At 37.8% G+C, this 26,440-nt stretch overlaps 1 protein-coding gene across 4 annotated transcripts in view; it reads right to left on the minus strand.

Annotated features, from left to right (window-relative positions):
• DGKI (diacylglycerol kinase iota) overlaps positions 1–26,440 on the minus strand; it is a 209,044-nt gene that overhangs the window by 93,229 nt on the left and 89,375 nt on the right. For 3 of the 4 annotated variants that reach the window (XM_065742681.1, XM_065742684.1, XM_065742682.1), the window contains 10 exons: positions 25,040–25,114; positions 22,405–22,461; positions 20,875–20,940; positions 16,334–16,405; positions 15,666–15,782; positions 9,042–9,137; positions 8,659–8,733; positions 7,525–7,620; positions 5,897–5,979; positions 3,559–3,619 (listed from right to left, as the gene is read on the minus strand). In XM_065742681.1, the coding sequence (XP_065598753.1) occupies positions 3,559–3,619; positions 5,897–5,979; positions 7,525–7,620; positions 8,659–8,733; positions 9,042–9,137; positions 15,666–15,782; positions 16,334–16,405; positions 20,875–20,940; positions 22,405–22,461; positions 25,040–25,114 (798 nt within the window). The remainder of the gene's footprint in view (positions 1–3,558; positions 3,620–5,896; positions 5,980–7,524; positions 7,621–8,658; positions 8,734–9,041; positions 9,138–15,665; positions 15,783–16,333; positions 16,406–20,874; positions 20,941–22,404; positions 22,462–25,039; positions 25,115–26,440) is intronic. The other variant, XM_065742683.1, reaches the window with a different exon arrangement.

Below are 26,440 nucleotides of genomic sequence, written 5' to 3' on the forward strand. Positions count from 1 at the left end.
ACACCCCCAGGTCTTTTTCCTCTCTACATTCTTCAAGCCATTCTGCCCCAAGCCTATAGCATTGCATGGGGTTATTGTGGCCAAAGTGCAGGACCCGGCACTTGGTCTTATTGAACCTCATCCCATTTTGCTCAGCCCAGCTATTCAGCCTATCCAAATCCCCCTGAAGGGCCTCCCTACCCTCAGGCAGATTGACACATCCTCCCAACTTGGTGTCATCTGCAAACTTACTGAGGGTACACTCAATTCCCTCGTCTAGGTCATCAATAAAGATATTAAACAAGATGGGCCCCAAAACTGACCCTTGGGGGACACCACTCGTAACAGGACGCCAGCTGGACTTAACTCCATTAACCACTACCCTCTGGGCACGGCCCTCCAGCCAGTTCTCCACCCAGAGAAGAGTGAACCTGTCCACACCACGGGCTGCCAGTTTCCTTAGGAGAATACTGTGGGAGACCGTGTCAAAGGCCTTGCTGAAGTCCAGGTAGACTACGTCAACAGCCTTTCCCTCATCTACCTGTCTGGTCACCCAGTCATAGAAGGAGATGAGGTTGGACAAGCATGACCTGCCCCTGGTGAACCCGTGCTGGCTGGGTCTGATCCCTTTATTGCCATGCACGTGTCATGTGATTTCCCTCAAGATCATCTGCTCCATAACTTTCCCTGATACCGAGGTCAGGCTGACAGGCCTGTAGTTCCCCGGGTCTTCCTTACGGCCTTTCTTGTAGATGGGAATCACATCGGCAAGCCTCCAATCTTGTGGGACCTCTCCAGATAACCAGGAATTCTGATAGATGGCAGAAAGTTGCTCAGCAATCACCTCTGCTAGCTCCCTCAGCACCCTTGGGTGGATCCCATCTGGCCCCATGGACTTGTGGCAGTTCAGATGGAGGAGCCGGTCTCTGACTGTCTCTGCTTGGATCACAGGGGGTGTATTATGTGCTCTGCCTCAGACTTCCAGGTCAGGGCGAAAAGTACCCTGAGGATAACTGCTCTGTCTATTAAAAGACAGATGTGAAGAAGGCATTGAGAACCTCAGCCTTTTCTGTATCCTCTGTGGTTACATTCCCTGCTGCATCAAGTAAAGAGAGAAATTCTCCTTAGTTCTTCTCTCACTGTTAATATATTTGTAAAAGGATTTTCTGCTCTCCTTTACTGCAGTAGCCAGTCTAAGTTCAAGCTGGGCTTTTGCATTTCTAACTTCCTGCCTGCAGATCTTGGCCAGTTCTCTGTAGTCTCCCCAAGTAGCCTGTCCCATCTTCCAGAGAACAGAGACTCTCTTTTTCTCCTGGAGTCTCAACAAAAGTTCCCGGTTCATCCACACTGGTCTTCTTCCCCTCTGACTTGACTTATGGGACTCAAGGACTGCCTGCTCCTGTGACTTTAAGATTTCCATCTTGAGGAGCATCCAGTACTCGATCCTGTACTTGATATTCTAATATAAGTCTCTCACCAAGTCACTTCATGGAAAATTTAATTTCATATAAATATTTATTTATTAAACAGTTACTTATCATAACTCATTGTACAGCTATTCAAGTGTCCGTGTGGGATGTGACCTCATATAATAGATCACTGTCTAACAGTCACGTGAATAACTTAAAAGTTTCGTGAATTTTGAGGTTACCAAAAGGATTTAAGTCTTTCACAGGTGCTATGATATGACTAAGTAAAGCCCTTAAGGGGTTGTCAGAGGTAAGTCATCATCTAATTTTTCAAAGTCAGTCCTTTGGTATTGCGAACAGGAAGACAGGAAAAAGATTTCTGATAACTCCCATGTGGCTAAAACTTGTTAAAGAGTCCTTTGTCTTTGCCACTGACTTAATCTATACATTTGTGCCTCAGCTTTCTACTGAAGCATTTAACATTAAAAATGCCAACCAGTTCTGTAAATGCTCTTAACTTTAAATTTTAACCAAAACTTCAAATTACTCATTTATACATTCAAAACCACTCTTTAATTTGAGGTCATTTCTAAACCTCATAGAGTCAAGGATGTTTTCACAGTAAAGGATGATAAAGACTATCATTTCCCTGTAAACAGAAGTCTTCTGACTGCTTTGAAAACAAAGTTTTCTACTTACACCCAGAAAGTAACAGCAAACAGCAATGATGGAAAACTTACAGTAAGTTCTGACTCACCTCAATAATGCAAGATAACATCTGGTCTCATTGAATATTCACAAAGTCCATTTGAGCAAGACTTCTCATTTCTAGATGTAATGGGTTTGGGAATAGCTAGATATTAATTTGCTTCAAAATGAGCAGCAGTGAATGTAATAGTGAAGTGCTGCTCTTACCAACGAGAAGGTGCTGCCCCCTGTTGCTTTCACTGCTCAGCAAACAAAAAATAGAGGATGCCAGGGCTCAATGCATTTGTATTTATTTCTGTTTCAATATTTTTAGAATGAAGATCTTTCTCCTGTTAAAATATTGTCTCAGGTAGAAGCTTCAAACATTTTCAGAAACAGATTGAAAACACCTCTTTTTTTGCAGCTCTATTTTTTGCTAAAGTAATGCCTCACAAATTTCTCAAGGAATGTTCCGAATTCAGTAAGAGTAATGTGTTATTGTCCCACGTACCAGCAGGATGGTACTCAAATCATATTATTTCTTATGTCTTTTGGGGGAAAGAACTAGTATTAATGACCTCTACATCCGGGGCTTTAGAAGTACTCATGGAAGCAGACAGGAGCTGAGAGTGCGTTCAGCATACTTGAAAAATAGTAATTCTCAAAAATCAGAAGCCTCCCAGAGTGCTGAATATGTACTTCTATACATCCTGGCCAGCCATTGCACCTTGCAGCTAGTATAGTTGCAAGTACTACAATAAGCATGTTTGGGGAATTGAGCTTCATGGATTCTAAAGGCCAGTTTTTCAACTGTATTTCATCACTCAGTGGTACAGAGTGTGAATTACAATATTCTTAAGAACAGGCAAGAGCAAAGCAGCTGTGATTCCTTCATTACCACACTCTTGGCATCCAAGTCTCAAACAGCAGAGCTCCCATCTGAAGGTGCCCAACTCTTTTGAAGATGTGACACTACTCACTTTTCCAAGGACAAACAGTAATTCAATTGTGAAAAAAAAGTACTGAATCTGGATCTGCCACAGTCCAGGCAAGTAGCATCCTCACATCAGATTTATAAAGAAGGTGAGGAAACTAGAGTCATTTGACATTTGAGTATACGCAGGCATAGTGAATACATAGCAGAGAGGAGTAGAAATAAGGTTTAATTACCCCCAGACACTGATTTAACATGCTAGATCCTCAAATCTGTACAAATAGTAAGAGGAGGGTGGCAATGGTTGTCTATTTTTTAAGCTGTATTAAATCTATGCATAAAGCAGATAAGATCTAGGGCATTAGTACATAAGAATATGGACCCATCACTAAGCAGGCCAAGCCATATAGAAAAATAAAAATAAAAAAGGTTTATTAACTGTAAGGTAGGTTATCAACTTCTACAGGAATCACAAAGTGGGAAACCCATGTAGTGAGCAATTTCATCTCCTGGCAATGACCAGAGGGTGGCCAGGCACCAGTCACCTACCGTTCCATCCCCACCACAGGCCAGGATCCGCAGATTTGGCACTTTTCTGTACAGCTCCAGCCTGGCCAGGGGAGGGAAAAGCAAAAAATAATTTTGAAAAAGTCAGTACAACAATGAAGGTAATTATTAAGCATCTTTCCCAGTGACGGTTTAACTACCATTTATTTTTCTCTATAATATTCATTAGTAATGATGCAGGATGGAGGAGAAAACTTAAAAAAAAAAAAAAAAAAAAGAAACCGAGCCTTCCTTAACAGTTAGACAGCCCCTCCTGAGAAGTGTTTTGTCTGTTTAACATGGGAACACGTCATCTGAAAAGACAGATTCTCATTCTTACTCTGGAGATGACAAAGGTTTTTATTTTCCTCTTATCCTAAGGCAAACAAATGTAAACACTGAAGCTTTAAACCAAATGAAGTGTTTTTCTCATCAGTGTTTGCTGAACCACTGTTTCTGAAGCGTGTAGAGCATGACAGCTCCTTCAACTGATAACTGTATCTCTTTAACACCTCAGAAGGCAGAAACAGCTAACAAAACTCATTCTCTGAATATCTGATCTAAGATACAAACAGGAGAGCAAAAAAAATGTTTGTTCCATCAGCTGCATGAAAGAGAGGCATAATAAGACATCTCCCAGGGAAGGAGATACATTCACATACTGAGACCTAGTTTACTGAGGATCTAATTCAACCTTAAAACTCTGTTACACAGCTCTGAAAACTGTACAATTCTTACTTCTAAGCTTTTACACATCATTAGGAGAGTAGCAGGTGTTTCAAAAGGAAAAACATGTATGGGTGTTCTAGAAGTACGAATAGAAAATATTTGGACCATTCTTATACAGGTAAACATTTGACTTTAAATGATTACTATCCTTCTGTACTGCCTACAACATCAAAAGAGCACTGAGCAGACAGTTAAACAAGGCAAATATCTCTATCTTGAATAGCACACAAGTACAGTTTCTTAACCCTTAGCAGTGAGAATCATATCCTTCTCTAAGCAGGTTCTCTCTCCAGGAAACACTTACCCTTCAATAACTGCTCAGTTACTGAGCATTAGTTACTCAGTGTGCAAAGATAGCTGCGTGCTGCAGTCACACATGGAACTCTAAAGGTAGCTTCACCCCACTAAAGATCAGCCACACGGGAATTGGCAAGCACTGTAGATCTGCAGTCCATAGACTACTGAGATTTAGGCATAAGGTGAACTCCCTATGGATAGGGAACTCCCTGGGGTTTTGACTATGTGAATCCAATCACCTTTGTAATAGCCTTCAGTTGGCATTCAAAATGCATATTTTAAAGTGGTAATTTTGAATAAGATTCCACATTTTCCTATAATGTGATTACATACCAAAGAATGGCCTATAGTTTCTGTCTCCGCTTACATCGCTTGCTATAAGTCCTCCCCACAGTCACAGAGCAAAAGAAACAAACAAGAAAACTTCTGACCAATAGAGGGTGCTCCTTGGCAAGTGGAAAAGATTGTATCTGAAAGCAGCATACGTTTCACACATCTATTTGAGCAGTGTATTCACAGACCGCATAGAGACCATTCCCCATGTTATTTTACTTGAACTATCTCAGAATACATATCACTCAGAATAACATAATTTGAACTCAAATTGCTTATAACTTCATATACACACCTCTTTATTTTTAACTGTATTTATTCATGTGCACATATTTATACACGAGGACAGAACTTACAAACAGTGCAATAGAGAAAACTGTAGAAGTAACTCTGTATTCAACAGATAAACTACCAGCCTGTCACATTCACAGTCAATCATACAGACACAAGATAATTTGAGTTTGAAGGGATCTCGGGAGATTTCTAGCTCAACTCCTGATCAAAGCAGACTCAATGATGAGATCAGACCATATTTCTCAGGGTTTCATCAAGCTGGGACTAAAAAATCTCCACATACAAAGAGAAGCCATTCTAATGGGTAACTGTCATACATTGAAGAAGTTTTTCCTTACATCTAGTCAGAACCTCTCTCATTTCTACTGCCTCTTTGGACAATTTGCCCACTGTTTCTTGCCCCTATTTTCCACTCTGCTGTAAAGGGTCAAACTCTGTCTTCTCAGCAACATCCCCATAAGTATGCAAAACTGCTATTAGGACCCCCAAGCCTTCTGTTCTCCATACACGTGCTTAAGATTTCATCTGAACATGTATGAGCATTTACATAGGTTTATCTACACTCTGAAACTTTGATTCTATATCACAGTGTGGAACCTATCAGCATCATTAATCTACCAATCAATCCAAGGTAGATGTTTATCTGTTTTCCTAATATAAAAACATAGCTGAGTGCCTGAAAACTTACGCATCTTTTGGCCCTTCCTGAGAGAGATCAAAGACCTGGCGTGGATTCAAATACCACATAAACATTTGGAGAACTTTGGTGCCCTGAGAAAAGAGAAAAATCAAAGGAAAGGAAATTATGAATAGCACAACAATTATTAAAAATAATAGTGTTATGCTTTTCTTTCCTTTATGTTTTATAATGCAAACATAAGCCAAAGAAAATACAAAATTCAGAGTTGCAGCAAGTAACAGCTCTTTAAAATAGTGACCCAGCAATCCATGCAGCGTGCACATGTATGCATGTAAATTGAATTTAGCAATACAGATCATTAACAGTTCATAAGAACAGGCACTTAGGGTCAGACCAAAGGTTCTTCTCCCACAGAAACCTGTTCTCCTATCTCTCATCACCTGCAACAAGAAACCTCTGTTAAACCACACATTCTCAGCCTGTTATCCACAGCAGCAAGAAACTGAAGAAGTTTGTGGGCAAAGCCTCCACAGTGAAGAGTGCCCTGCCCGCCCATCCAAGTAAGATGCTGCTCTGATCTACAAAATCATCACCACAAATACTTCTAACTGTAAGCCTTTACTACCCTGTGAAGCAGCATCCAAGAACTCTGTGGGCTGCAGTTGCAGTGCTCCCTCTCTCAGTGCAGATTGGTCAACTCTTCACCAAAAGGTCATCATATTGGAATGTAAAATTACAACATATTTGGTATAAAATAAGTCTATGACTTCACTAGTAACGTTAATTTCACATGGGAAAATGAGGTCTTCTGAAAAATCTTCAAACTACCATTTCAGGTTCCTATCAAAAATCTTAAGATATGAAGACAGCTGCTCAAGTATTTAAATATCCTTCTCTTCCACTTCAGTGGAACAGACTACCCTCTTGTCATGGTTTTGCAGTTTTTCTTGTGTTGTTGATATTCCACATCATGACATCATGTGTTGTGTAGGGAGTTGAAGAGTTAATGCTTCAGCTCTGTGGATCATCAATAGCTATGGATATGCCAGTCTCAGAAGAGAAGAACTACATTCCCCAGAGGAGTGTGCGATCCTTTGTATTTTTATGTGTTTCCACCCAGAGGGAAAGATAAAAACTGTCTGCAGTCACGGGACTGTCCCTCTTCCCTTCGGGATCGAGCTCAGCAGTGTGTGTTTGTTGCAGCCGTCCGCCTTCAGCGTTAGCGTAAGGCCTTCTGTTTATCGGACACTCACTCTCTTGCTCATCTTATTTGATTCACTAGCCTCAATTCCAATTATATTGTATTATATTGTGTTATTTTGCTTTCTATATCTTATTTAGTAAATTAGCTTTCCTCCTCAGATCGTTGCCGCTGTTTTGTACCTAGGCCCAATCTCCCTTCTCTATTTTCCCTTTCCCCCTTCCCCTTCCCCAGGGTGTGGGCCTGTGGGTCTCCTGCCTCAATTGTCACAGTACCGGGTCAAACAGTCCCGCAAACCATTGACACCTCTGTAGTAGGTATAGAGAGCATTCAACACTAAGCATCTCTTCTAGGAGACTCTAATTCAGTTGCATAGAGCTCCTCTTAGCTATGACTGACCAAAAACTATTCTTATTTGCAGAAAAACAGTTATTTAGCTAAAATTTTGTTACCTGAATTCATATTATAACCTTACCTGGTTCCCTCCACTTTTTGGATTTACAAAAACCAACAGTGGTTTCATGAGTGGAGAGGAAATAGGCTTTATCACGAATGGTCGACCTTTGTTATCCTGAGAAACCACAGCAAGAAATAACTTTAGTAAAAGTTATGCAAAGGGTAGATATAGCACATGTAGAAGAACCAACATAGCTCTGACAAAACTACCTTGGATACTGGAAACAGTACAGCCATAACATGGTGCTCAGCTGAGACTTAATTTCTGCAGCTGTGAAAATTCTACTACATGATAAGAAGGAAAAAATTGTTTCAGGTCAGCCCAAAACTTTTTTTTTTTTTTTAACTTTATGTTCTTTCCCAAAAAGAAATGATTCATTTAGTCCTAACAATGTGTCAGCTACAGCACTATTCCTAATATGATTTTCTTTTTCCAATAGAAAATTGAAAGAGATAAACTACTTACTTCATGACTTCCATTTAACAGGCAAGTTGAACCAGTGTTTATTTGCAGCTGATCTGCTCCTGTATTCTTGGCCTTGCTGGCCTTCCCTTCTTGGAATAGGTTTTACTTGTATTATATGATTCTAATATTTCTCATTATATCAGCGAGAAATATATCTGCCTCTCAACTTCTCTGTATCTACAGGACATTTGAGAGCCCAGTAATGAGGACATTCTCCTGGGCTGAGGCAGACACAGATTGAAGTTTCTGGTCTGCAGTTGCTCAGTGCCCAAGTGAGAACCTTACCAACAGAGTTCTGGCTAGGTAGAGGTAAGTCTCCATCCACCTCTCCCCATAAGTCCATCATTCAGCATACAACTAGTCCACTAGACAAGGGCTAAAAACAGTCTTCTATAAGCTACATAGTTAATCTAACTACAGGACCAAATTTCTTGAAAAGTTTTTCAAGTTTCTTGAAAAAAATCAACTCAGCTAATAACAGACTTCTCATACAAGTTTTTATCAAAACTAATTTTTTGTCGCAACAACTTTAATAACATGGAATTTTCCAGTTATATATATATATATATTATATATAAATGCAATAAAAAATATATATTATATATAAATGCAGTAAAAGAAACTTTAAAATCTGCATTTATGCACTTAATAAAAGGCGACTGGTTTTCAAAGGTCTTAAATACCTACATCATTGCCTCTTTTGCTGGCTTTTCTTTTGAAAGATGTCCTCTTCTTTCGCCGTGTTGAAGACTTCAAAGAGTTCTATGTTAAAAAAAATAAAGTAAAAAGAATACATGAAAAGCAAAATAAAATTCAGAAGACAAGCACAGAAAGAGCCTGTTTATGAAGCTCTTCCATGCATGTCCACTTGGAGAATGATAAGAGTATCTGGCACATGCTCAAGATTTAAATCACATGCGCTGCATGCTTTACACTTCCACACCACCGTTTATGGAGAAAGCCACACACGGAGACCAGACTGGTGCTTTGGAACTGGAAACTTTCCCACGCTGTGAGGGGGGAAAAAGATCAGATGCTCCCATAGACTCACATAACACCACATGTTGTACCTGCCAACCCTCCCAATAGGGGTAGGAGACGCCCATTTCCCCTTCGGGGCTCCAGTCTCCTGCCCAATCAGGCTCGTCTCCTGGTATGGAGACCCCCTGCATAAAGACGTAATAAAAAACATGATAAATGAGATATTTTTCATGTTTTTTTTTTTAGGAAAGAAAACAACAAGTTTTAGCTCCGGCAACCATTATGACTCAGTAAAACATAGGCCACCATGGCATATGATGCTGGCACTGCAGAATGAGTTCCAGCCCTATCAAGAAGTTTGTGTAATCATCTAATATAAGGAATAATGTGAATTATTAATAGTTAAGGAATTGAGCTTTTTTCCAGTTGTTCGCTTCTTAAATAATAACACTGAACTACAGGAAAAAAAAATAACAATCCAAAACAGCTTGTATTTTTTGCAGAATCTAAAAAACGTGCTTGAAAGTATTCTCTAGGCTGGCAATAGCCTACTTTGTAATACTGAACCATTGAAGTCTTCCAATATGATAAAAACATACCAAAAAGGGTTTATCGTTTATTTTTTCCTTAATATTCACTACCTGAAATTGTTGGTTTATGATTGAGATTTTGTAATATAAGAAATACTGGAAATATCTCCTCATTATTTCAAATCTTTCCATCTCCAGGAAAGAAAGTAACAAAGGAAATTAGAAGAAAGTTCATTGATATATTTCTGGCTTCAGGAGGGGAGCAAGTTCCACACAGTCTATCCAAAATGCCATTTCTGTCCTGATTATAATCAAAAGTGTATCACTAATGAGAATCAGTTAATGATCAGAGATCACCGAGTACATAAGCAATGATATCTGTCCCTACTTAATCCTGCTCACTAACAAGTAATGACATTACAATAACAAGAACAGTTACTAGATTCTCTCAATTACCTAACAACCATGTTCAGAATTCCAAAATTTTGGTCCAAAAAACCAAAATTTATTTTCTCTAGACTTCTCAGAAATGTGGAAGATGTTAAAAGCTATCTAACTCAAATAGCTGAAGAAACTAGTATCTCCTTTTTAAATCAGAGAAGGAGAGGTATGCCATAGAGCACAAGATCTTTTATCACCCCCAACATTCATTGTGGACCATTTATTTATGCCGTTGCTTACTGAAAATGCTGAAGACAATGTGGCTCAGCAGAGCAATTTCAAGGCACTTGCCCTACTAGGTCACAGCTTGAGAAATTACCTAAGGAGATGTTCTTATTCTTCCCTACTCTGATACATAAAAAGTGATCTTGAAAGCACGATAAATCACAAAGTCTGCACTGACCACAGAAGTGAACAGGTAGTGTCACCTTCATTGACTTTCACTGCCCTACCTCAGGAGCCAGACTGAGGGTAGTCAAAAGTCTTTATGACAGTATAAAGTCATAGTACATTGCCCTCAAAGCTCCAGCAGGCAACTGCAAGCAGTGGGGTTCTTGGCCTATTTTCTCAGCTGGTTTCCATGGTGTGGGGCAAAGCAAGACAGACTGGAGATCTAGTCTATCTGCAGCCTTGACAGCTATCTGATGAAAGGTCATGGGCATATTGAAACTTTTCCTTCTCTTCTAGTCTCTCAAGATGTAAAATTTAAGATATTTATTCTATTGGTAACATGCAGTGAAGCCTTTGGCAAATCACAGCCAGTATCTCAAGTTTGATATTACATTAGGATAGTACTTAACTGTACCACTAAAAGGAGAACTATACCTGTTATTCTGCCTTCTCAAAGGATGAGAAGTGAAATTCTTTTGGAAAAAGAAAATACTACCTGATTTAAAAAATAATAATAATAATAAATTAAAGACCATTAAAGGGTAGTTACTGATAAATCCCATTACAGCATGGCTCCTTCTTTGCCTGTGAATGGGGTGGGAAGAGGCATATAAGCATATTAGTGAAAGAGTTTTAGTCTAAGCCTCCACCATAACTTTTTTAATTTCTACACTCAGAGGGGCAATAAAATATGTTATGTCATAACTATGTTATTTCACTTTTTTTTTTAAAGTATACTTACATCTGTAGTGTTAAAACAACCTAAATCTTAGCTACAATGATGGTAACTGCACATCTACAGCAGACGAAAGGCAAAAAAGCTGAATAAACATATGCAAGGTCCCCTTGCAAACATGCAGAATAACAGACAGAAGTAATCATCAATCTTTGCACATGAAATTGAAGAAATGAATGTGTTTTGTGTACCTTGTCCACAAAACAAGGTGATCAGTATTTTTACAAACAGATAATGTTTTTCAGTGAAGTACTTGATAGCATAGCATACCTTTGCTGTGTACCACATGTAAATCCTAACTTGTATCTACAGAGGAAACCTCTCCTTTGTGGATGTCAGTTTGGCCATCTTCAAAGAGAGATGCTTGGTATTATTGCATTGTCACTGTAGTTCTAAGCAAGCTTAGCAAAATGAACAAAAGAATTGAAGTACTTTTACGGTGTTGATTGGTGTAAGGGCCACAGACTGTACTAAACAGATCTAATTAAACTTTTCCACCTTTTCCTTTGCAACATTTCAGTCTTCATTTTCAAAGGCTTTTAACATGCTGATCCTCAAATGATGTAAGCAAGACCTGTGAGAAGGTCAATCTTGACCATCTTCTGGTTGTTCACAAATCACACCTAGGCAAGACAGCTGCAGCAAGCAACTGATGAGAGGAAGAAATTAGCCCAGAAGTATAAGAATTGCTACCACTTTTTGAAGGCCTTTGAAGGAGGAGAAGGAGAAAATACTGTGTTTTACTCACCTTGAACAGAAAAATATAAAAAATTAATAAAATAAAATGGATTTTCACACTTACTGTCTTTGCCTTCCCAAACAAAAGATGACAGATTGAATCAGTAGGTACATCAGCTAGATGTACTCCTCCTCATTGTTAACTTTTCTACCACAACATAAGCCATAGCAAATCCATTCCTAGCACAAAACCACTAGGGCTGCCAAACCTCATTTATAACACAACATCAGGCAACAAGGGTGGACTGTTTTCACAACAGGGAGGAAAATTAGGATGGAATCAATTTGAATGACAGGATATCAGAGATGGTGTAAAAGTGCTGCTAATACAGTACAGAAATATTGGAAATCGATAAACTCATAATAAAGTATGAATAAAACAAAACAGGTACCGGGAATTTTCCATTTATGTAAATGGGTCATTACAGACAGGGCTACCACCTATCCCGGATCTAATTAAACCATTCTGAATATTTATCATGTAGCAATCGATTGCTTGCAAAAAGCAAAAGCTCCCCATTTAGAATACAAAAAGTGTGAACAAAGATTTTTCTTTGACCAATTACATAATCATGTTTTACTACCACAACACTTGCTGGCATTCCGAGGGGGAGTGTGCTGTTCATTCAAGTACAGTATTTGAAAGGTGGTGACCCTTGTTGTACATAAGCATGGAAAAGCATTTTTGTAGCAATAAAAAGAGAAATAAAAATTGAAAACTGGGCGAGGGTTTGCTACAAAAAGCCACCTTACTTGCCTAAAAGAAACAACCAATAAAAAGGATGAAGGTACCACTAAAATAAACTTCATGAGTAGGGAATTCATTTCAGGAGTTGACCATGATCAATATGAGTAGTTAACTAGAGCTGAGAAAATAATTTATAACAGAAAGGCTTGTAGACAAATTTACTCTGATTGTGAAATATGTAAAAAACAAATTGCTGCTTATATATATTAATTTACTATCTGAATTCACAAAAAAAAATTAATATTATATTTGTATTCTGTGGACTGAATGCAACAATAGTGTTCACAAAACAGGCATATAGGGTGAAGAGGGCCACAATAAACAGGAGAGCTGGCCAGAAACAGTGGGAGAGGAGAAAAATTCCTAAAGAAATTTTAAAAAGTAAATAAATAAAGCAAGATTTCTGTCAAAAAATCTGAAAATGCACCTGAGGTATTAATATCTCCCACAGCAATAGATTCATTCCACAAAACTAACACTGTACTAGGTGTTGTTCAGAAAATTTGTAAACTTGCCCATACTCTGTGCCGAACATGATTAAGAATGATCTAAAGTTTCAGCTATCCAAGTTAATTGTTTTGCATTAATTCTAAGGACTTGACATGAGAGTGATGTAGTTCCTCTCCTTTTTATGACCCACACGGGAAAAATTAACAGATCTTTTCTTTAAGTCTAATATTTAATTAAAATCAATTATTATTCATGGGAAAAATAACTTCTGACCTTTCTGAAAAAATAATAATAATAATAGACAAGAGAATAAATACCATAGGGAAGACTGTTTTGGGTAACCACCAAATCAAGGAAAATTTTAAGAAGTAAAAGCATAGAAGATTAAAGCAAGGCTTTTTCAATCAATCACTACTTCTGTTTTTGTTTAAAAATAATAGTAACCATAGTATATTGTAGACTCTAAAAGGATTTTTAGTAAGCCAGAAACAATCAAACAAATTCAATAATCTTTCTGGTTTTGTAAGAATATATACTAAAAAGCACATAAAAGGTGCTTTTGTTGTTTTCTGTTTGATTTGTTTCTTTGTTTTTAATGGTGATTTAAAACAATTTGAGAGAAATAATTTGGAAATGTACTGGATGAAAAAAGATTCAGGTTTTCTTATCAGACCTATGAAGAGACTAGCAACTCCAGCCACATAAAACTGGTTCTCAGATCAGTTATATTCAGTTATATCCTTTTTTCCATGTGCATGAGAGTAGGTGTAGTTAAATTGCAAAGGTATAGTCAATAACAAGAGGTATTTGGCCTTCGCCTCATAGGCCACAGTTGTGTGTGTGTGTCCATAAAACAGGATTTTAGGTAAAGAAGATGAATTATCCTACCCACAGCTCTAAGATATCCATCTTCGTCCCACACACAAGCTACCTGAAGTTACCTGGTCAAAAAAGAGACTCTCATACCTCCATCTGTAGGTAACTGGAATTTCTGGCAACTCATTATGCTCAAAATACATTGTCCAAAATTTCGCCTGTTTAGGAGTTAGTCAGCATTTTAGTCTTTTTTTACTTCATGTAGATGTTCCAAGTGGAAAGCTCAAGGACTCTACAGGTACCTAGTTTCTAGGTCCGGACTACAACAGCTAGGGCATTCTTTCTAATGGTTCCTAGCCCAAGGATCTCTGCCTCATGGATCCACCTCCAGCCCCTAAACCCTTGAAGTCACCATTTCTTGGCTAAATGACCGAAGCAAAGCTTCCAGGCACTCTACTGTGAAACCCAGCAACCGAAAGTCTTAAGACTAATAGGCCATACCATTATTTTAATGCCGCAGAATAGAAGCCAGATTCATTTTAGAGCCAAATACCACAGGTGCTGAAAATTAGCCAAGGAGATTAAGACCCTGCTGAGGGCTCAATCTTCCACAAGAAAGGAAAGAAATTTCTCTTGAGAAGGTTAGAGTAAACTAAGAGAGGAAAAGGAGTGTGGGAAAAATACAGAAATACCAAGGAGACCTTTTTTTCTCAGAGGAGAGGTGGCTAGAGACCACGCATACCCTATATCTAAAGGAGAAACTGTTGTCTCTTTGGCTGGGTTTGTGGGTTTTTGTTTGTTTGTTTGATTACTTGAATTCTGTTTTCTTTATTTATTTCCCTTCTGTCTTTAGATTCAAGCCTGCTAGAAATAATACTTACAAAGATGACAGCCATATTCCTAGACTGGAACTAAAGACTGAACAACGTCCAAATGTAGACTTTTTTCTAGTTTCACACATGGACATTTTGTCTTAGTACCTTTCCCACGCTGTGAAATCCTCTGCTTTTTGCTACCAGCCAGGACATGAAGCCAGAAAGCCCTGAGTCACTTCTCATGCTAACATATAAGCTGCACAAAATTGTTCAATGAAACCAGCATTCCTGTTTTTTCATCCATTTCCTTGCTTCTGAAGTAAAACTTACACCAGCATTTCTGGTTCCCTGACGTGTTCAGTGTGTATTTGTTTCTTTCAGTTCAACCTGGAGTGAAAATAGACTTCCAAAAACAAACAAAAAAGTACATTATACAAATCCCCTTTTAATTTTTGGCCAGCTCTCTTTAGGATACCTTCTTTTCCTGTTGTGTTGATTAGTGAATTAACCTCACTAAAATCTATTACAAAGCTTTGAAGTCTCATCCTTTTCCTTTCAACTTAATGGGCATGTGGTCTTACTGTTGGCATTCAGCAAGAATTGATGTGAATTAGACATGATTGCTTAAGTGTCCTTTGGTGAAAAATACAGAGGGATACCAGTCCAACTACAGTGACTTCTTACTGCAGTTTATGTGAACATTTGTTAACAGTTTTTCCCTGTATTTGCTCAGCTCTATTTAATGAAGCATGCTTTACTGCCTCCAGCACAGGGGATTTCTTGCAGTACACTAGCTGAAGTCACAGGGAACACACCTGAGCTGCATTGCTCAGAACAAAAGTCACATTTGCTGCTAATCAACTCAAACAGGAAAACCTACAGGAAGGGCAGGAGGATACAGGGTCATAATCACCATGGATGTATGCTGGGTTTCAGGGAGAGAGACAGGGTTGAATGAGCATGCCTTAGTGGAGGTATACTGAGTGCAAAAGCCAGGCTGGCCCTGTGAAGCCATACAGCTTCAGAAACAGACATCAGCATGCAGTTACCTGAGGTTTCTTCACCTTAATGATCCAGGTGGGAGGCACAATAACAGCTGCGTGAGCCCCCAGAGAACATGGCTCCTCAATGTGATGTAGCATGAAGCAGGTGACTTTATTGTGAAACTAGAGAAGAGAAAAAGAGTAGAGTCAATAAGGAGGTCAAGAAATACATAGGGGAAGCAAGGAGAAGAAAAAAGAGAGCAAGACTGCAAAACTGGAGCAATGTTCCCAACTCTCTCATCGTCAAACCCTGGGAGCTTTAGGAAGGTACAAGTAAAAATCATCTTCCTTAGCCTTGTCTTTTACCAAGGGGAAAAAGATCAAGAATAAAAGAGGAAAAAAAAATCACTCCTACTTATATAAGAACAGATTAAAGACCATAACCCAGTTTGACACTAAATGTATTAAAAGCCCTTTGGATCTTTGAGCTGGCAGAAGCACAGTGTTGATGGGAGGAAGCCAGTTTCAACACAGGGCAGCGAGACCCTTCTCCCAGGAGGATTCATGTATTATCCAGATGAAATTAAGGCATCTGAGCAAAAGGAAAAAGAAAGAGCAGAACTGGTGGTGATTCACTCAGAGAAGAAACTCTAAGAGCCAGCACAAACAAAATTACGTGCCTTGAAGCAACACAGTGAAGGTGTTAGCACATTCCATGAATATTATCCACTTACCGCCAGCTTGCACCAGGAACAACTGATGGCCACAATATCTTTACTATGGAAGGAGAATTTCTGCTGAAAGCCCTACAATAAGCAAGAGAAAAGGACTCAAATTCTTCCTCACTACAGGAAAATTTACATCTCTAATTCTTGTCAGGTAACTGTGCTAGACTAAATCAGTTCAGTGCAGTCGCATACACTGGCTCAGCCTCAAAGTTTTTAGACTCCAAATATATCTGGGGAGGATAAAATACTGACAGGACTAATAGAGAAGGCTCATCAGCTACAGCATATTCTCACACACACTTTAAACATGTTCCTCCAAATTTTTGTGCTTTTTATAAAATTTTGCAGTTAGAGAAGGAAAATGAAGAGAAGAAATGGATATTTTAATGGCTTTCTACAGTTGTGACAGTCAGATTTTACACAGAACTGATTATTTTTCACTGCAGTCTTTTTTGCTCTAAATATAAATAAGAATTGGGTTTATTATTATCTATCTATTTTAGTAGAGAGTAGAATCAGCTATAATGTCTGTCTGAAAATCTTCCATTTGGGAAATTAAGTTTATTATTAAGCTGAATCAGATCAAAATCTTCTTAGTACATTAAAAAATAGATTGAAATAAAATATAAAAGTATATACTTCTATAGTTTTAAAGAGGAAAAAAAGCAAGAAAAAAAAAAACATAATTACCAGTAAATATGGGATTTTATTTTCCCATAGTTTAGATTTGTAGAATGCAATTTCAGCAGATACATCTCATTCTTCTAAAGTCTAATTTGGAAAAGACCACTGAGACATATACACTCTTCTGGTACATAACACAGGTAACAAATCACAACAGGAGTTATGGCCTAAAAACTTGTATTTGCTTCATATTTCTATTTATTTGGGAGCAGTCTGTTGTAGTCAGCCTCTTTTTTTTCATAAGTTTAGATTTATTTTAAACTTCTAGTAGTCTGCATCCTATATTCTTTGGTTTTTATTGTCTTTTTCTACTACCCTACATAGCCCCTCAGAACTCAGAATTTTATTTCTGATTTAAAGTCTCTCTGTGAAGTTATGAGGTTATGAGTCAGTTTTCTTTCTGACAAGCTGAGTACTACTAAGATCTCCCACATGCTCAAGACTCGAGGCAAAAAGCTTCAGCAATTTGATTTAGTAACATCTAGATTCACTGCATCTTTAGTTAAGATTCTTGCTGCGGAAAACATCTGGAAGATATACACATGCAGGAAAATTGAGACTACAAGGGCTGCTCCACAACTGATATCTCCTCTTTTATGATGTTGATCTACAACATCAGAGGTGAATGCTGGTGGAATGGCAGCAGAAGATGAACCTTCCTGCCAATATTCTATTATTTTTGTTGCCATGTGACAGACAGGAAGCAGAGGGGCAGCCTGACAAAATGGCATATGACTTGGAAGTATATAAGAAGCAAAAGTGTATTCCTCTGTGTGGAAAAAACTGGCACCCACTGACATTCATCAATGCTTGATGAGCATTTATGGAGACCAAACAGTAGATGTGAGCACAGTGAAACAGTGAGTGGTGTGAAAAATGCAGCAAGAAGGAGAATTAAGCAATCAAAAGCCACTCAGAGGTGCAATGGTCTTGTCAGCTACAAGTGAGCTACAGTCTGCTCACTTGTGCACAGCTGCTGAGGGCAGCTCTATCAATACACTGACAGGGAGAAGGCTTTTCCTGTCTAATTGCCATTGCAGCTACCTCGTGTCCTCAGCACATACTTGACCACACCACCAACTTTGATCAAGTCCTCCAGGTTGTGCTACCTCTGTTTTTTTTTCCTAATCCTTCCCCTGATATCTAAGGTTTTATATTCAGAGAAACTCAAAGAGCAGGTTCTTCATAATGGGGATAATATAGCATATCCAAGTTTAGTGACGGAATTTGGCCAAATGGGTTTCACAATGACAATCCAGTCATCTGTTTCTGCCTGGACAGATCCAATCTGATATTCAGTGTGGGCATGAGGGCAAAAAGAGTGATAGCATATATGACAACAAAGAACTCAGTTTTCATTTATTGCAACTGAGGTCTCTTAAAAGATACTCACAAATCCTACTCTTTGTCCCAAAGCGTTGAAAAGAAATAAATCAGCCCCTCAACAGCATGAGATGTTTTTTGTTCTGGTTTCCAACAAGCATGGGAGAATTTTTTCTCTCCTTAAAGTTCCACTAATGAAACCTAAAATTCAGTACATTAATTCCACAGCCTGTTAGTGGTGTATTTTAAACATGTGGACTGAGCAGCTTGTCTGGTTCTGGATGGATCATTTCTCATTTATTCACTAAGCCATGTGGCTTTTAGGGAGTCATAAGAGAAAATACAGAGCAGTAAAAACATATTAACAATAAGAACCAGTAATTCCTCAAATTGCTTTACAGATGTGAGCTAATTCTTTCCAAGGATAGATGTCCGGGATAAGATAGCAACTGTTTGAAAGCTAACTTTCAAAGGGAATGATGAAATACAGTGATGAGCTGCAGGTCACAGCAAGATTTTATGTAGACTATTAGACTGAAACACTGGGAGACCCCATAATTCACTAGAAATTCTCTCTTCTTCCTTTCTTCAGGAAAAAAAACATGAGAATTCAGTTCTCCTACCTTGTCCATGGGTTATATAAGAAAGCTTTCTGTATAAATTCAGAAATGTGGGGATGGAAAGTTAATTTCACTCTTCTGGGTATATCAGCCAAACAGTACCTGATTAACCCTGATTCACTAGCATCAGGTTGCTGTGCAACACATGAAACTCCATGCTGTGAACTGCTCCTGTGGAAGTACACAGTCACGAATAACAGAGAAAATACATTTGGAGAAAAGGGCACCTGAATCCCCAGCTTGCAATCTGCCCAAATAATTGAGATCAAAGACCCTATTAGTAAAGGCACTCACACACACAAACACAACACAGAGGGATGACGTTTTGGTTATATCCTTAAACCTACTTATCATTATTTTCACATCAGTATTAGGAGGAGCAGTAAGTTGTCACGGAAAAAAATTACAAGGGTGTTTATTCTTTTTCTAAGGCTTTCAATGTACTTTTCAATGTAACATTACTGTATGTGAGACAGATACTGCCACAACTCCAATAAAAACAGTAAGAGAAGCACTTAGATGGTGACTTCTTGAAAAACTAACAAATAAAAAAAAAAAAAACCATACAGATGAAAATTAGATTTACCTACCACTAGAAATTTGAATCCTAACATTATATGCAGTGAAAATAAAGCCCTGCATCTATCCATAGGCCTTTAAAGGCACTATTAACTGAAAGAGACCGATGCTTCAACTACGTACTCTGTTTGACTGACACATTGCTTCAGACATCGCAGGAAGTAAAAACGAATTAAAAACATTTTTAGTATGATGGTACATATGCATTTGGTCTCAGAACTGCATGCTGGACCACATGGTCTGATTGTTCTCATGATATATTATGCAAAAAAAAAAAAATTAATCTTAATTTCTCTGAAGATCTCAGGTAACAAACAGTTAATAATAGCTAAAAGCTAGCAAACTAGAATTTTTTCAGCCTGCAAGTGAAACAAATGAGCAGAAGTACAAAAGAGATGTATTGCATAATGAAAGGCATACAGAACATGTCCTGGGTGCAATTATTTACCACCTCTTCCAACATGAGAGCTGTGGAGCGTTGGAAGCTAGCAGATTAATAAGAAGGTGGTTGTTCACATAGTATGTAGTTAAAAAATACTTTTATGCTGCCTGTGAAGAGCCTCCTTGCAGTGTTTGCATGCCATCAGTTAAAAAAGGGCATCATGTTTCTATGCCATGTCTTGCTACACTTGATGTATATCAGTATCCATCTAAAATGTGATTTCTTCTAACTAAGTGCCATCCCATTGGGACAAGACATAATAGTCTTCTTAGTTGCTGTTAACAGGGGATAGAACACTGTGCTAGAGTAAGGAAATTAAATTCCACTGTTGATTTATTTAAATATCTCTCAACAAATTTCAGGGGTTCGTATTATTTCAGAAGAACAACCTTCAGGTTATACTCCTTTCTAAAGCTTTTTAGAAACAAGCTTTTATTTTGCCACACAGATAGTGAATATGAAGCAGTCACAAAGCGCAGAATCTGCTGAGATGAAAGCAGCAGCCTTTCCTTGTCTAGAAGTCTGAAAAAACAAAAATTAATCACAACGTTGGTGCAGGGGATATCACTACAAGAGCACAACATTGTCACTGAGTTGGCTTACCCATGAAAAAAAAGATAATGGAGCCTTCCTGCCTTCCTCCTTGCCTTTTTAATTGACCAGTGCATGTGATTGACCAGACTGACCATAACATGTGATAAGCACATTCTTGTATGGATGCAACTGCATTTTCTCTTCCTATGTGTGAGTCAGAGGTGCTATCACTCCGTTTTGTCATTTTCTACTTAAGAGAGGTTAAGTGTTTAGCACAGAAACAATCCCATGACTGGAAGGAACTACTGACTACCTTGAATGCCTATGTACCTGGTGTTGTATTTGTGATGCGCAGGCAATCTTACCTTTCCACACTGCTTACATTTCCCCTCCTGCCTCCGTCTGTGTACCCAGTGATGTCGAACAAAGTTCTGCAAGAGAAGAACAAAGGCAATGCTATAGGAAGAGATGGTAGCTTGCACTTAGAGGTACTGTCCATGTGAAATTTGTTTATGGACATTAAAGGAAAGGGTCCTTCTGCCAAGGCAATCATTTCTGGAGCAAAATGCAGTAGTGCCCCCTGGGAGGACCTGAAGACTGATGTTTTTGGATACCAACATAGGGCCCTGTATTATATTCTGCTCAGATATACAGCTGTATAAAGCAAAAATATCACAAGTCAGTACAGGTGAAGAGAAAGAGAAGTAAGTCATTTGGCCACTGAAGTCACTTGGACTCTTTCAGTTTGGACTACTTTCACCCTGGATGGCATCAAAATCTAGGCAAGAAAATAGAGGGTGTTCAGGACTGCTGTAATCCTTCTGTGCAGGCAAGAGGTTCAGAAGGCCTCACTTGCACCTTGCTTTACCACCAGCCTGCACAGCAGAGCCCAGATTACTGGAAGCTACGTCTGCTAAGAGAAGCTATGAAATGATAAGAAATATGAGACAAGTGTCTAAATTTCCTCGGCTCTGCTTAAGGGGTAGTGAAGCTCTATAGTGGCCCATAAACAAATGGAATCTCTATTCCTCTCCCATTACTACCAAAAGTGAAAAAGAAAAACAAGCAACAGCAGTCATCTCCAAGTGTTCTTCCATACTGTGATTACTTACATAAAAAGAGATTCCACCATATTAGACTGGCAACCAAAACAAATATCAAAGTTAGGAAATTTCTTCTTTAATTAAAAAATATTTATCTAGTGCATAAATAAGTTTCACCTATCACCTGCACTTTTTTTGTTTGTTTGTTTGTTTTGGTTGGTTGGTTTAGTTTGGTTATTTTGTTGCTGGTTGGTTTGTGGGTTTTTTGAGTGTGGATCAGGAAGAGTGGTGAGTTTTGGTTTTGTTTTGCCTTATGGGAGCAATAGCTTCTAACTTCGTGAGTAAGACACATATATGTAGCAACAAGAACAATCAATCCAGCACTTTCAAGGGAGTCGGATTTAGACAGCAGCTGAATGATGATTTGCATGAGTTTTTTGTTAGTAAAAAAAAAATCATTAAAAGAATCTTCAAACACTAGGGATGCTTCAAATTAATTAAGGTAAAGTATAGCAGAAGCTCAGGGAATCAAACAGAAGTCAAAATACTACTTCAAATGTTAGAAAGAAACAGAAGAAATGCTACAAAAAGTGGAAAGGAGAAGAAAAAAAAAGCAACAGAATGGCTGAGTAAAAGGAGACAGCAGAAAGACAAAATGATTCCTGACAGTATAAGCAATATAGCACTTTCAGCAAGAATTCATTTTACATTTATTCTGGTGTTGAGAACATGTCCCACTGGGTACCAATACTCTAAGACTCCTCTGAATCTAAAAGCACAGATGCAATTCCACACCAGGTGAATCAGCACACAAATCTAATGGAATGCAGCCATCATTTGTCCACTACTTACTTCTCTTGGAGATCTGGAGCTCCCTTCTCGGAAAGTTGGTTTGCAGCGAAAATTAATCTGACATTAAAATAAAGCTGTTAGAATCGTAAACAAGATGAGAGTTTATTCCAACATATTGATCTAGGGCACGTTTCCAATGCATATTTAGAATATTTACTTCACTGGTTGAACAAACTTACCTGGATGTCATAAAAACTCTTCATACACCATAATAATGCTCTTTCCTAGATCTCTACACAACTTTCATCATCACTAAAGCTACTGCTGCATGCTCAGTTCAAGTACTTAAACCTTCTCCCTCATGCCAAGCAGGAAACTTTCATCTGTCTTTTCTTAGGAATATAATTTGTAACCAAAACAGACTTAACCTGAGTTGTCAAAAGTTATTTGGAGCTGGAAAACGACTGCTAAGATCTTTCACACAACTCAGCTTAATGCCTTTGTAAACAAAATCTGTGGGAAAACTACTTTAATTCTCAGAAAATATATATATATATCATAAATTTCTACCTTTTCCTTACATCAAGCTGCTTGGGGAGCATAAGACTGCCTCATGCAGTGGTATTGCCTCCTTTACATTTTCAGAAAATCATTTTTAGAAATCTTTTTAGAAAGAGAAAAAGCATTAAAAACACATGAGAGCCTGATGAGAAACCCCAAAATAATTTCTTAGGGCCTGTAGTGATAGGACAAGGGGTAATGTTTTTAAAACAGAAGAGGGTAGATTTAGATTACACTTTAGGAAGGAATTCTTTACTACGTGTCGTAAGACACTGAAGTATATAAGCCAAAGAAGTTGACAATACCACACCTGCAGACCTGTTCAAGGACAAGTTAAACAGAGCTTTTGTCAGCCTTATCTAATGAAACATGTCAGGGATTGGAACTAGACGGACTTTAAGATCCCTTCCAATCCAAACTGTTCCATAATTCTATGATCTTTAGAGCAAAATCAATAGAAATATGAGCAAGATAATATACATAGAGAGAAAATGGTATATTGAAGAAGGGAGAGTAAGAGGAAAAGGTTAAAGGATAAGTGAAATGCACTAAATGAACTGGATTTAAGCTTAAGTTGACTGGTCTTCAAAGAGTAAAATCCTTAAGGATGCTGCATTGTAATGCTATAGTTATGAAAATAGAAGGATTGAGTTTCCGTGATTTTGAATACAGTTCTTCACTTCCTACAGAAATGAGGGTTTTTATCTCTAATCATGGCCTTCGAAATAATAGTTGAAGTGAGGAAAAGAAGAAAGTATATGAAATATTTATTACTTAAAAAGAAATCAAAATAATAGCATTATCTTATGCCACTGTTCTTCATGTGGAATTGCAATTCATCAATCCACTTCTTAATCCTGGGTATTCAGAAAAATTTCCAGCCTGTATTTAATTTACTTTCAATTTACACCTAATGTGGAGAGGGACGAACAGAAGACTTATGTACCAGTTTTAAGCTCCACCAGGCCTTAAGATGAATATATATAACAGCCCTCTGCCAAGAGGAGAATTCCACATTCTCTACAATGGCATAAACAAGTTCAACAGAATGGGTCTTATCTAAGTGCTCATTTGCTACCACTGGCAATGCCACCAGCTTACTCGGCTACAGAGACGGTATTGCTGCTGATGAAGGAATTCATGAAAAATTCACTGGTAACAGTTTGAGCTGAAAGCATGTGCTAATGCTAATTTCGCTGTGGGTAAAAGCATCGGGGGTGGAAATGGTACCTCTCCAACTTGGTATTATGGCAATCACTGTGACACTTGTCAACACAAGCCCAAATACTGGGAAAAGGAAAAGCTCTTTCCAAAGGGTTGCTGTTATAAATTTGTTTTGCATCAACTTATTTTATGGAGAACAACATTGCAAAACATATAGGAGTGAAAATGAAGCTCTAATGAAATCAGTGGGGATATTCCCACTCGTTTCTTTACACATATCCCACTAAAATGAAAAAGCAGAGGTGGAGAATCTCTTTTGCTAGTAAAGTGAAATGAATAAGAATCACTGATGGGATAACTGAACTCTGATCAGTATTCTATAGATACTTGGAGGCAAAGAGGTCTCCTTGAACTGACAGACAAGACAGATGCTCATAGAAATAATGGCATCACAAAGGAAAAGTTTGATGTTTTTCAAAAAAGTAACTTTATTTCTGATGTTTTGAGGAGAAAATAAAACTGTATTTATCTAGTAAATACAGTATCTTTTTATATTGCTTTGCTCATAATATGTATAGCTGTCATAAGATGGATTATTCTGGGTTTAGCTGAGAAATTTTGAAAGGCCAATTTTGTGCATGACAGGATACTGCATATTCTAGCTTCAATTTCCAGACTAGAAGTAGAGGAAAATTATTTTTTAATCTTAAAATTGTGAAAGCATTCCATGGTGTTTTGTTTTTTTGTTTCTTTGTTGTTGTGTTTTTTTCCCTAATTGTTCATAGAATTTGAAGAAATCTATTTTAACAGATAAGTTGAAAATTTAAGACAACATTTTAACAATTATATTGGCAAAACAGCTACAGAAACCTAATTTGGCATATGGTATTTTTCAGACTGAAAGTTCAGCTTGAGAATTAAATAGATAAGTGTTGTGTGCATCAGTCTCCAGAAGATGGCAATATCTTACCTTCTCTAACTGCTCCATGCATGCATTATGGACCACAATCTTGCAGGCAGCACACTTCCTCCGCAGAGCAGATTTCTGCAAGAGGAAAGGGAGAAGTATGTGGATGGAGCTACAATATTCTCCACAGGAATAATGTTATCTCTGTAACAGGAGATATTTCTCTCTTTACTGAAGTTATAATTTTCCTCTTGGTATTCTCAGTTGCCATGTGTATTGAAAAAAAAAAATCTGAAGCTCTTCCTGCTAAACACTGGACTTTGTGAAAGACAGAAATTTGTAGTACTCCAGCTTGTGAGCTAGCAGTAAGAGTCTTCAGTAACTGATAAGGAGGTTACGACACAGATCATTGCTCTAAAAGGAAAAGTCTATGAAGATGATGAGCAGAGCCAGTAAAGAGAAAAACCATACATGCAAATCAGAGGACACAGTCCAATCAGGAAGAGTATATCATTTCATGCTCATTGTACAGTATTGATTATGATGGGCCTAATCATTCTTGCAGAGGAAAAGTGAGTCACTTAGCAAAGAACGATAACCCTCCCACTGAATGCTGTGAAATGTTAGAGCAGGTACAAAATTCTCCACCTAATTATGTTGGTTAGTTTTATTAATTTCACAACAGCTTTTAAAATAATTTTCACTGAATCCCCTGTGCCAAAGCATATCAAAGGCAAGAGAATGCACGCAGGAGAGAGAGAATGCACTATTTTTTTTTCTTGTTTTTTCCTTCCTGTGTATTCTAAATGTATTGAAATGAATGAAAAAATTGTAATGAAATTAATTTTAATGGAATTTTAACTTGCAGACCTGCACATGAGGGACAGAAACATTATAAGCACACAAGTCAAGATTGATTTAAGATTTTTGCATTAATTTTATTTAAGTTCATTTAAATTTCTAATAAATGATTTCATTATAATTCTCAATATATTGAAAATGAACTCAAGAAGAAGCAGGGAAGAACACCATTTAGGCTTATGCTATAATCTTTTTGTAATTATGAGAATAAGTAAAAACATAAAGATTCTCTCACTGTGTGTTTGTATGTGTGTGTGTGGAGTTTAGGGCCTCACATTTCACCACAAGTACCATAACACTGTGAAACTCTTTAAGATTTAATTTGTTTTGTGATTTGTTAGCTTTTTAGTTGCCATATTAATCACAAGGTCCAAGGCAATATAAATCAATCAATTCCTGAGATGAAAAACTGCAAAAATTAAGTAAAGATAATGCCTTACAAGCAGCTACCTTTTGAATATCTTAATTTGAATATGTTCCTGGTGGTGCTATAAGTAGCTACAGGCTTTTTGTTTGTTTGACTGATTTAACAGACTACTAAAACTAAAATAAATAAATAAATAAGATCTCCTCCATTACTTCTAGTTTCTTTGATTTATCATG

This window comes from Cyrtonyx montezumae, unplaced genomic scaffold (genome assembly GCF_038088225.1).
Source record: "Cyrtonyx montezumae isolate F1298 unplaced genomic scaffold, pur_monq_1.0 scaffold_3, whole genome shotgun sequence".
NCBI classification, from domain to species: Eukaryota; Metazoa; Chordata; class Aves; order Galliformes; family Odontophoridae; genus Cyrtonyx; species Cyrtonyx montezumae.